Source organism: Humulus lupulus, chromosome 3 (assembly GCF_963169125.1).
Source record: "Humulus lupulus chromosome 3, drHumLupu1.1, whole genome shotgun sequence".
Classification (NCBI taxonomy): Eukaryota; Viridiplantae; Streptophyta; class Magnoliopsida; order Rosales; family Cannabaceae; genus Humulus; species Humulus lupulus.
Window position 1 is genome coordinate 79,733,159 of NC_084795.1, and position 12,932 is coordinate 79,746,090.

Here is a 12,932-nt window from a genome sequence, read left to right on the forward strand (position 1 = left end):
TAAATAATTTATCACAAACTATCACCACAATAAACAACACAAATTAATATTAATTAATTATCAAGTGTGGATAAATTACAACATATTTTTTAAGGAATTTTTTTCTACTTTAGATCTATCTTTTAAGAAAAATAAATAATATTTTAAATATAAATTAATCATTTTAATGATATACTGAACATAAACTAATCAATTCGTGCCACATGGATTGACCCTAACTCGACCCTTAAAATATTGTGTCAAACGGGTCTGACCCATTTTTGACCTCGCTTAATTTTCCCAACCCTAAATAACTTATTTTCCTCATAAACTATCAGCACTTTTAACTTTTGCCCCTAAACTATCTTTCTTTGAGAAAATTCCCCCTAAACTATGCCATATGTTCAAAATTGCCCCTTATGTCACAATCACTCTAAAAAGATTAAGGAAAATGTATAAAAATTCCCCTCAAATTATAATACAATGTGTAATTATCCCCCTAAATTATAATACTATTTGTAATAATCCTCCCAAAAAAAATTATAACATAGTTTTATAACTAAAATAATCTAGTAATAATAAAATCTATTTTTTAAGTTTTATTTTTCTTAAAATTATATATTTGAATTTTTCTATTATTCTTATGCTTCAAATTATATTAAGTCTATCATTGTCAAAAATTTAGACCATAACAAAAAAATTCTTTGATTGATGAATTAATTTTTTAATTTAAGAGTAAGCCAAATATTTTTTTTATATATAAAAAAAATATTATTTTGATGTGATTACTAATAAATATCAATAAATTAAAAAAAAAACTATTGGAACTACTACAACATTCTTTTTTTTATGGAAGATTTTTATAAATTATATTATAATTATTTTTGGGGATTATTACAAATAGTATTATAATTTCGGGGGAGATTATTACATAATATATTACAATTCAAGATATATTTTTACACATTTTTGTTAATATAAAAGGAGAAATTTCAAATATTTGCTGTAGATCAGAGAGAATTTTCACAAAGAAAAATAGTTCGAGTTCAAAATTCAAATGTAATAATACTTTCATAAGAAAATAATTTTTTTTTATGAAGTCCAAAAACCTACAAAAATCAACGTCTCAAATTTAAGCTATTTACTCCATATAAATTATGCTATGATTTGAAATTTGTGTGCATTGGTGTACGAGCTGAGAATTATAGAAAATAAATAAATGATGTACCTCGTATTAAGCAAAGTGAAATGATAATGACTAGAAGCCGCCACCACCTCTTGGACCAGTCAACAACGAGACAAATTGGTCATTATAGGTAGCTTCACCCAACGCTAAAAAAATTATTTTCAACTCCAACTTTCTTACTCAATGAAAAGGATATTTGTTGCTTGCACCTCGGCATAAAATTCTGACCCATCATTTTCTATTCGTATTATGTTCATATCTTTAATTCAAATAAATAAGCACCAAGCTATTATTGAGTCAAATATAAATCTTTACCCTCCTTCTACTACCCAAGGAAAGCAATGTTATAGTCATACTATGTGAACAGAGGCACTCGTAAAATAAACAAAAAGAATGAAAACAAACCCATGATAGTAACATTAAAGAAGGCAAAGAAAATTTATATACATGAAGTGGAACTGATTGTTTCATGGTCACTATACAACTCAAACCTTCTTCCTTCTTTGCTTCAATGACTACAACTTCAGTTGGAGTCATTAACAAATAAAGGGCTTAAAACATAATAAGCTAAAAAAAACAGAGAAGCACCTTTTAACCATGTTTTACTTGCTAAGAAAAGAAATGGCCGTGTTCCTAATGTCTAAAATCCACTAACATGGACTAGATTTCTGATCAAATTTTGCAAATCTAAGGGGTTCTTATGTACAAAAGGATCTAGCTATGATCAGTTTCTCTATCTTTTTCAAGAGTAGGACCTAACCAAACCGAAGTTAACGAAAGATCTAGACTTGAACAGACCACCAAAGAGGAACCGGGTGGGAGATTCTTGAGAACCAGACTTTGACTCATCAGGATTGCCTTTCACTTTAAGTATAGTTTGTCCAATCACTTGCCGGATGGAATCTATGGTTTTGGAATCAACAGGATACCCTGACGCATCACCAACATAGAACGTATTCATGGCTTTGCCTCCTTTAGTTGTCACTTCTGCTCGTGTCACGGTAAGGCTATTTTCACGAAAGATGCGAGTAACATCAGACAACAGCCCGACTCTGTCAGTTGTACAGAGTTCTAGCTTCAAACCCTGAATAAGAAATAATAAAGCAAAAAAAAAACATTTAACATAAAGAATCACAATGGCCTTTTTTCAGAACAAAGGTAAAGAAATACTAGCTGTCCAATGAGCTTTTCTCTTTCATCTGTTCTTTACGTGAATTTTTGGGACAAGAAGAATTATTTATATGAGCTGGACCACCCACGGATGCTTCTAATGAAGATAAAGTCATTTGGTTTGCAAACAAATTAACAAAACAAAAGTTGATAAGATAAAGGGAATGGCCTACCAGTAATCTAGCTTCCTAGATGAAATATATTACACAAACATGGGTTTAATATAAAAAGATATGTAAACTCTTTAACTAAGACTACTGATATCCTGTTGCAGTGCATCTCGAAACAGGACCAAATAGCTGAACTAAATATATCTTTACATAATGGAAGTTGAGAGAAATATTGACAATTAGCAATCTATAGTATCAAATGCAAATTTTATAAGGGCTGGTTTCAACCGAAATTTTTTAGAGCTCATCAGAAGCAAAGACTCGAGTATACCAGCAGATGATAGTGCACATACCTCTGATACTCTTCTCTCGATGGCTGCTTCTAAGCATTGTATGACTCTTTGCCTCTCTGCGTCTGATTTCACAGGTGACCCATCCACGTGCCTAATGTAGTATTCCTACAGATGCATCCATAAACTAATAAGCCAAAGTACTCATGGACATCTAAAAAGCATATATATATATATATATGAACCAAAGTAGTGAAATACAGCATACCTGATAGCATTCTTGTCCCTCGGCATCAATATTTGCATGAAAAACTACGTACTTCATATCTGTCAAAGTGCAAACTGTATCGAAGAGAAGTTTTGGTCTATCTTTGCTCCGAATCGTAACAACAGAATAATCTTTGTCATACCAATTCACAACACTGACATTTGGCCTTTGCTTTTCATCCAAGCCATTGTTATCTGATCGTTCATAATCCCTGTCAGCAAACATCATCTGGTGAAGCCTTCTATCAGTGTGGGTCACTCCATGTGAGACCACAGTCTTAGCTCCCCTGGACTTGTTGCTTCCTTTGAGTACATTGCATAGTAATGCCTTAATCCTAGAGAGCCTCTCTGGGTCACTAATGGGAGAACCCGTTTCCTCATCGGTCACATGCATAACAGCTGCAGCCCTTGTGTTGTGAGTCCAGACTTCTGCACTCACTACATTGCACTTAAGATGAGTAAGAACTGCGCTTACTTCTGAAAGAAGTCCTGGCCTATCACTTCCAGTAAGCTCAATTGCAGTGTGATCCATAGATGGTGTTACACCAACTGATCTCATAGAAGGTATAAAGCAAGATTCCGGCCCAAGTGACTGCAATTCAATTAAAAAAAAATGAGGTTAAGTATAACAGTAAGGTTAAGAAAAATAGCAGAAAAGGAAAACAAACATGACTCACCTTTTGTATATAGTCCAAAACCCCTTCATTTGTAACCTTGTTTCCATCTTGATCAGTGACATTAAAAACTAATTCCAAAAACAATCACAATCAATATCTTTGAAAGAAAAAGAAAAAAAAGATGAAAACCCATTAAAGTTTATGAGGTAAACCTACCATCCATGAACCAACATCCATCAGAAGATATGTAAGCTTTTGTTATAATAAGATTAAGGTCTGTGAGTACTTGAACAACTTCCAGAAGTATTCCATGTTCATTTGCACTATCGACCTGCATCATTAAAATGAACAAGCAACAAAATTATTTTCAGTTACTTAGTGAATACAAAGAAAATATATATTCTAAATCTCAAGAGCTGCAGAAATAAAAAAAAAAAAAAGGTCATACCCTTATCACCGTAGCGTTCTTGCAAGAATCATTATCAATTACAACCCTGAAAAGAAAAAAAAAATGGAAAGAGATCTAAATCTGAAAATAGGTGTAACAAACAATTCAAGCTCCTAAACAGAGCCAATGAAGGAGATGAGGTTTTATACCTGGGTGGATTCATCCTTCTTATGAGTTTCTCATACTCATCATCCATATCATGCGAGAAGCTCATGTTAACCTCTGTAATGGGAAATAAATAAATAAAAGAACAAAAGCCAGCCAATCAGAGAATAAAAACAGAACCACCACAACCAATCAGTCCAAAGATACTAGTAACGTTTAGTAAAATAATTAAAAGGATACAAAAAACATCAACAAGCAAATCATTTTAGGAGTTATTTTCACATATCAAAGAAGGAAAGGGATAGAGAGAGAAGATAGAGAAAACTCTGGAGCTAGCAGAGAAGAAACCAACCATAGTACAATACCAATTAAGGCAAGTCACCACCAAAAGGTGGCGTCCACGAAATTTGGAATTGGGCATTAATGATGTGAAAAGAAAGGAAAAAAAAACAGGACCCATTAAAGTTCAAGCCATTGCAAACAGAGTCAAGCTTCAAAATACCAGAAAGGAGAGAGAAAACAGCAAGATTTGGCTTGACAATTTTTTATTCAAATATCCCACACACAAGCACAAAAAAAATTGGAGTACAGAGCAGGAAACCACGAATCACCATATGACTCAATTCCGAAAGAGCAGGCATAAAAAGGGAAACAAACAATAAGAGAATCACGAAAACTCGCAGAACCCAGAAACAAAAATCGAAGAACAGAGCACGAGGAAAAAAAAAAAGAAAAACCTACCCATTACAGCTCTGAAGATTCACAAGAAGAATCTGGTTATGTCTAAAAGACTTTCCTTGGTTCTATCAAACAAATGAAGAGGGTGCTGGGTGGGAAGCTTAAGTCTCTCCCTTTATATGCGCGACAGATATATACTTATATATAATATATATGGACACATGCACCAAAGGGATCTCTAACCTTACAGTCTTACCCTTCTCGTTCTTGATCTGTCTCTCACTAAAACTCAACAAGAAAAGAAAGAAAGAGCCCAAAAATATAATAATATATTTCTAAAAGACCCCTCCTCCAATATCAGAGTGACTCCCCGACACGATACTCCAAAAACCTGCAAGTTTAGAAAGTACCCCAAACACCCACAAACCCCACCCTCTCCCTGCTTTCTCTCTCTACCACGGAACTTTTTATATTATAACACTCTTTTCTCTCTATAACTCTGTATATATATTTATATGTATGGCTTCTCTGTAACTCAAAAATATTATAAATAAAAGGGAAAGAAAGAGAGTTAAACGTAGCAAAACAGGGGGAGAGGAGAGAGAAAGACGGGGCTAGACTCTGACTCTTAAAACTACTACGGCGTACATTAGCAACGACCTGGATGGTCGGCGAGTGAGTGAAAATGGTATACACTAATGTGCGCCAGCAAGTAGGGTTGGGTTGCACACTGGTCCAATGTTTGTGGAATTAACCAATGGGTACCATCAACGGTTTTCACCTTTGGATTAAATAAATAAAAAAGGTGGTGTCCTGTGCCTAGACAGTTAACAACTTTTCTGGTTAGGTGAATCCTTGTTTACCTTAACTTTTTTTTTTTTTTTTAGCTATGTATTTTATTAAATGTTAATTTGAATGTTGTGTTTTATAAAATAAATTAAAATAGTATTATAGACTTAAGTTTTTTTAAATATTTTTAATTATAAAATAAATTATCTAGTTATTAGTGATGTGATGAATTCTTAAAAAATTTAGAATAAAATATTATATTTAATTTTTTTTTTATTAAAATTGAGCATAAAGTACTATTTTGATTCGGGTTAACCGCATATTTAGAAAAAAATAAAGGGTCAAAATAATATTTTATAATTATATAATAAGTTTCACATTATCATAATTTCTTAAGTTAACACCAATTTTGGCTTTTTTGAGTTTTTTTGAAAGGTAGGATAGGAGCCAGTGAAATGGCGTTTTAAAGTAGTCATTCTTTCTACATTATACTAAAAGCATTCAGAATATATATATATATAATAGTTAAATCTAAAAAAAAAATTAGCTCAAAATCATTAAAAATAACTTCTACCACACTATTTTAGCCCGGCATATTTCCAAAGCCACATTTAATTAAGATTTACCTCTCTTTTAATTTTTTTATTTAGTCCTTTTCATTCTTTTTTTCTATATTAATTGTATTTTATCCTTTATTTATTTTTTCAATTATTTTCATTAATAAAAATACAATATTTAAATCATGTAAATAGAAAATATAGAGAAAATTATATATGATGTAATATAAAAATTAAAGATAAAATCAAAAAGAAAAATAATATTTTTGTAAGATATTATAAAAGATAGAGAAGATTATCTATTAGAAGTCCTCTAATAATCACTTTGGTATGCAAAAGTCTAATCTCCACATTAAAAGTTAAAACAATTACCATCTAAGATCTATTTAATAGACGTGAAGATATTATTATTATTATTATTAAACAAAACTACCTTTGTTTTTTGAAAGAGATAAAACTACCTTAATTGTAAGAAGATTGAACAATTACATTATTATAACATTCTTAAATGGGAAAAATACCAGTTTTGTTCCTATGTTTTGTCTAAATACTTGATTGGCTCTTATGTTTTGTTAAATGACATTTTGGATATCGTATTTTGCAAAATTGATCAAAATAATACCTTAAGCCTGATTTTAGTCAAATATTTTTTCAACATGACCAAAATACTCATACTTTTATAATTTAATCAATATGAAATAATAACAAATTAATATAAAAAAATCATATTTTAATAAAGGGAAAATACCAGTTTGACCCTTATGTTTTGTCTGAATACTCGATCGTCCCTTATGTTTTGTTAAATGACATTTCGGACCACATATTTTGCAAAATGGATCAAAATAATACTCTGAGCTCGATTTTGATCAAATATTTTTTCAATATGACCAAAATGTCCATACTTTTATGAATTAATTAATAGGAAATAATAACAAATTAATATAAAATTTAAAAAAATCATATTGTAATAAATTTAAACTTAAAAATAATTATCATAAACAAAAATGAAAATTTAAACCTAAATTTAATAATTAACATGTCACATTAACTAAATCAATCAAAATATATCTGAAAAACAAAAATTAAAATCAAACCAAGTGTTTTGTGTTCATCATTCAAACTCAGATTCATACCCAAAAATAAAAACAAAATCAAATAAAAAAACAAATTAGACTTTTGTTCTTCAGTTCATTCTTGTTGAACCTAAATATGAAAACAAAAAATTTCATCATCATCACAAATTAAGATCCAAACCCGTAATTGAAATTGAGCCATTTATTTTCTTCATACACAAATTTCCACATGAACGAAAACTTAGCAAGAGTATAAGCAAAACCCAACAAAAATATGAAGAAAAAATGAGCAAAACTCATAAACACAACCTAGAAAAAAAAATGAAGAAAAAAACCCAGAAAACAAAGGGAAAGAACAGCCAATCGCTATCATGCCTCAAACCTTAGACAGCCCCATCCCCATCTCGCCTCCTCCATTCTCGTCGTGCCTCCGACCTCAGCCCAATCTCATCTTTGACGCCATCGCACCTTAGACCAGTTGACCTGTCTCCATCAACTCTAGTGACCCACGTCGTGCCTCACCCAAATCTCGGCCTCCAGCCCCTTCATACCAACCCAGATCTGAGCCTAGTGGCGTCTCTAGCTGTTAGAAAAACTTATACATGATCTTTATTTATTTTCATGTAGATCTAATATTAAACAAATTAATATGAGATAACCTAGAACATGTTTCTAAAATTGAATTAAAAAAGAAATAATGATAAGAATACTTACATTATACGCAGCAGAATAATATAATCATTCCTTTAGTTTCTCTAACCATTGTTTCCTTTCTGTCGCAGAGTATTACCATGAAACTGAATCGATCTTCAATTTTCTTCACAACCTTCCAAAGTATCCTTAGAATCACCTAGGCTAGAGTAGGCAATTCTCAACACATGAGATAGATACAAAGATAAGAAGAGAAAAAAACAATAAGGCTTAGAAAATGACTTATGTTTATAGAGAATCTAAAACCTATCATAAAACCAGTGTCTGTCATCTTATTTGACTTATGTTTTCAACTCTCTCTTAACATTCATTTTTATAGAATTATTTAGGTCATTTATTTAATTAAAAATAAATAAAATAATAGCCAATTAACAACCCTAGGTTGAAATTATCATGGGCTTTAGGCCCGCGAAATTTCTCATTTGATTATAAGCATGTTGGACTTAAAATCAAGGCTTGTATTATTTTCTATTGATTTAATTAATTAAATAATTATTTAAATCATTTATCAAATTAATTATTTATAATTTGAACCTTGATTTAAACTTATTTATTAATTTAGATACCAATTTATCTTAATAAATCTGCCATAATTTCTCTTTTCTTCTCTAAATTACATAATTCTATGAAACTATCCAAAATTGACCTGATCAACTTTGATAATTCTAATTGGTAATTAAATCAATTAATTGAGAATATCTAGATGATTTTAACCAAGGTGCAATGGGGACCATGGGCCTATGAAATCAAGCTCCAATAAGTTATCATAAATCTAACAAATAAATTTACTAACTTATTAATTCCTCGTGACTTCACTAAAGACTCGAAATTGCACTCTTGAATTCATAAAATGCTCTATAACAAATATAAATACGCTATTAATTATTCATTGTTACAACTATACTTGTCACTCAATCATCTATTGACGGTCTACAATAAGATGGAACTAAAATACTGTTTTACCCCTCATTGTATTTTATCCTTAAAACACTTAGTTCCTTGTAAATGATATTTCAGTAAACTAATATTAATTATTGAAATGAGATCTCTATCATTTAACACATTGAACCAAACTAAAAGGAAACCATCATTTCACTTCCTCATCAGAAGCTATAGATGTTCATATCTATGATTAACACTCCCACTCAATTATACTACCGAGTTCCCAAGATGTAAGTATGGGCTAATCCGTAGGGTAAGCTAGTAATGAACAAGTCAAAGAACTCAAATAATACAATCAGTTAGAATACTAACCACTCAGAATTGAGATTGAATTTACCTATGGTCAACTATATGATATGACTAGAATAGATAATAATGGTATGTTTACTTATCCTATCAACTGTCAATATCAGTCATGTCCGATGTAACAAATACATCCGATCTTATCTGCTTTGCTAAGTTTTGGAAAGAACATAACACTACAATGTGTAAGTAGATCATATCGTAGATTGACAAGTCAGTGTAAATCATGTGCACTGACTAATCTTAGGACGAACTTATTTTGAACATATAATCATATTTATATTCTACTGTGATTATGTCACTATAAATACGATTAGCTATATGCTCGGGATTTAATAGAAGTTTATATTAAACAAATAATCATGAAAATAAAACATGTGAGCAAAGTGATTGACCAAGTCAAAAAATGATTTCTATTCTTTTATTGATAATAAATGAGATTACAAAGAAATTGGGTTTTAATTAGGACATAAAATCCCAACAAACTCCCACTTGCACTAATTGAAAGTAATGCCTTAATTCTACTAATCCCATTTCTTTGATATGCTTATCAAATGTAGCTTCTGGTAGTGTCTTTGTAAACGGAGCTGGAAGATGGTCTTCAGATGCAATCTTCATAACCTTCACATCTCCCCTGGCCACATACTCTTGAATAATATGATACTTCCTTTCTATATGCTTACTGCTTTTGTGACTACGAGGTTCTTTCGAGTTGGCTATCACTCATGTATTGTCACAAAACAACACAAGCAGTTTATCCATTTCTATAATAACACCAAGATCCGAATAAAACTTCTTTAGCCAGACTATTTTCTTAGCTGCTTCTGGCGTGGCTATGAACTCAGCCTCCATGGTGGAATCTAAGATTGCAGACTGCTTTACACTTCTCCATATCACAGCTCCACCCTTAAGAGTAAACACCATTCTAGAAGTAGACTTCCTGTCATCGACATCAGTCTGAAAATCTGAATCGGTGTAGCCTACAGGGTTCAGAACACCACCCTTGTAGACTAACATATAATCCATAGTCTTCCTTAAATACTTCAGGATATGCTTAAATGCTATCCAATGTTCTGGTCCTGGGTTTGACTGATACTTGCTCACTACTCCCACTGTATAGCAGATATTTGGTCTAGTACACAACATGGCATACATCAGACTCCCAACTACAGATGAGTAAGGAACTTTTCTCATTGCTTCTTCATCTTCAGGAGTCTAGGGAGACTGCTTCTTTGAAACATGAATTCCACGGTGGGACGGTAAACGTCCTTTCTTGGAATTTGTCATTGAGAATCGTTCAAGCCCTTTATCTATGTAAGTTGCTTGAGATAGAGCTAAAAGTCTGTTCTTTCTATCCCCGATGATCTGGATACCTAGAACATAACTTGCCTCACCCAAATCCTTCATCTGGAATTGAGTGCTTAGCCAATTCTTCACATCTGAAAATTTCTTAACATTGTTTCCAATGAGTAAGATATCATCTACATAAAGAAGCAGGAATACCACTATTTGATTTGCCTTCAGTTGGTAAACACAAGACTCGTCAATATTTTGTTCAAAATGATAGGTTTTGATTATTTCATCAAACCTAAGATTCTAGGAACGAGAAGCTTGCTTAAGTCCATGGATGGACCTATTCAACTTGCAAACTTTTCCTTCTTGTCTAGCTACTTTAAATCCTTCTGGCTAATCCATACAAATGACTTCGTCATGCTTCCCATTAAGAAAAGCTGTCTTGTCGTCCATTTGCCAGATCTCATAGTCGAGAGCAGCTGCTATGGATAGGAGGATGCGTATGGACTTGAGCATGGATACTGGACTAAAATTTTCCTCATAGTCCACGCCTTCTCTTTGGGTATAACCCTTTGCCACTAATCAAGCTTTATAAGTCTCAATATTTCCATTAACACCTCGTTTCTTCTTGAAGATCCACTTGCACCCAATGGCCCTAAAGTCACTAGGTGCTTCCACAAGATCCCGGATGGAATTTGAGTACATGGACTCCATTTCCTATTTCATGGCTTCGAGCCATAGTTCCTTTTTAGGGATAACCATTGCCTGTGTTGAAAGACAATGGATCATCATCACTAGTGTCACCAACAACCATATTGATTTCACCATCCAAACCATAGCGAACTGGGTTCATAGAAACCCTCCCACTACGACGAGGCTCCATGACTGTTTGCTCAAGAACAGTGGTACTATTTTAATTTAAATCGACTTGCATCGGTTGGACATGAAGAGTGGGAATTTCATCATCAACTCGCATTGATGATGATGGAACATTGGTTGGAGTCAATTCTTTAACCATCTCCTCTAAAACTACTTTGCTGCGTGGTTTGAAGTTTTGGACGTAGTCATTTTCCAGAAAAGTAGCATTCGTAGAAGTAAACACTTTATTTTTTGAATGACTATAGAAAAGTCCACCCCGAGTACCTTTATGATAGCCAACAAACATGAAAAATTCAGTTCGCAGTTCTAGCTTTCCTTCCTTTTTCCTCAGGACGTGGGCGGGACACCCCCAGATTCTATAATGGCGTAAACTAGGTTCACGACCATTCCAGCATTCTAAAGGTGTTTTAGGGATTGATTTAGATGGCACGACATTGAGAATGTCGTTCGCAGTTTCAATTGCATGTCCCTAGAATGAAGTTGGTAGATTTGAGTAACTAAGCATGCATCTAACCATTTCAAATCAAGTTCTATTTTGGCGCTCTGCTACACCATGTTGTTGTGAAGTACCTGAGGCAGTAAGTTGTGATAAAATCCCAAGTTCAGCTAAATGATCCTGGAACTCCATATCCAAATATTCTCCACCCCTATCAGATTGCAAGATCTTTAACATTTTACCTAATTGGTTCTGAGCCATTCCTGAATCTTTGAAAATGTTTCTGATTTCCCATGCATTAGGTAAAGACATGAGTATCTAGAGTAATCGGCAATGAAAGTGACGAAATACTCAAAACCACCCCTAGCTTGTACATTCAAAGGTCCACAAATATCTGAATGCGCAAGTCCAAGTGGTTCTCTGGCCATATCACCCTTTGCAGAGAATGAACGCTTGGTCAGTTTGCCTTCTAAACAAGATTCACAGACAGGTAGTTCACCTAAGGTGAGTTCCCTCAAAGGCCTATCCTTTGTAAGTCTTTGAATCCTATCATAGCCAATGTGACCTAGTCTTAAGTGCCATAAATACATCATATTATCGTTATCGGTCTTTTGACGTTTATTGGTCATAGATTTAGCTACTTTGAATAAATCATTGTTAAGATCGAGGGGTTCGTTAGGTCACATAATATAAAGCCCGTTTTCCAAACATGCAATGCACAATTGTGATCCATTGAAGGAAATAGATATAATAGAACTTGTGAAAGTCATAACAAATCGTTCCAATTGCAACATGGAAACTGAAATTAAATTTATACTAAAATCTAGAATAAAAAATACATCATTTAAAATTAAGTATTTATTTCCGAACTTCAGATGAGCTATTCCTCTAACTTGGACTGCAACGAATGCTCTATTCCCAACTCTAAGCTTTAAGCCGCCTTCGTCCACTTCCTCCCATGATTCAAGAAGATGTAAAGAGTTGCAAACATGGTTGGTAGATCCAAAATCAATAATCCAAACAGATTTATCATTCTCTAAAACACAGGTTTCTAAGATAAATGAACTATAATCATTACCTTTGTTTTTCACTGCTAGAA

General features: G+C 32.8%; 1 protein-coding gene across 1 annotated transcript; it reads right to left on the reverse strand.

The window, feature by feature from the left end:
* Nucleotides 1-1,559: 1,559 nt before the first annotated feature.
* On the reverse strand, nt 1,560-5,584 carry LOC133822873 (ACT domain-containing protein ACR4-like). Its single transcript, XM_062255334.1, has 8 exons — nt 4,914-5,584; nt 4,217-4,289; nt 4,068-4,113; nt 3,836-3,950; nt 3,680-3,747; nt 3,004-3,594; nt 2,799-2,903; nt 1,560-2,249 (listed from the first exon to the last, which is right to left on the reverse strand). The coding sequence occupies exons 1-8, from the start codon at nt 4,915-4,917 to the stop codon at nt 1,908-1,910; spliced, it is 1,344 nt and encodes a 447-aa protein (XP_062111318.1). The 5' UTR covers nt 4,918-5,584; the 3' UTR covers nt 1,560-1,907.
* Between the last annotated feature and the right edge of the window lie 7,348 nt (nt 5,585-12,932).

Bases quoted from the DNA above. Each gene is read 5' to 3' on its own strand.
- LOC133822873 (XM_062255334.1), bottom strand. The intron at 3,951-4,067 runs GTATGACCTTTT...TTAATGATGCAG, and splicing joins AGAACGCTACGGTGATAAGG to GTCGATAGTGCAAATGAACA. The intron at 3,748-3,835 runs GTAGGTTTACCT...TTTTGGAATTAG, and splicing joins TGGATGTTGGTTCATGGATG to TTTTTAATGTCACTGATCAA.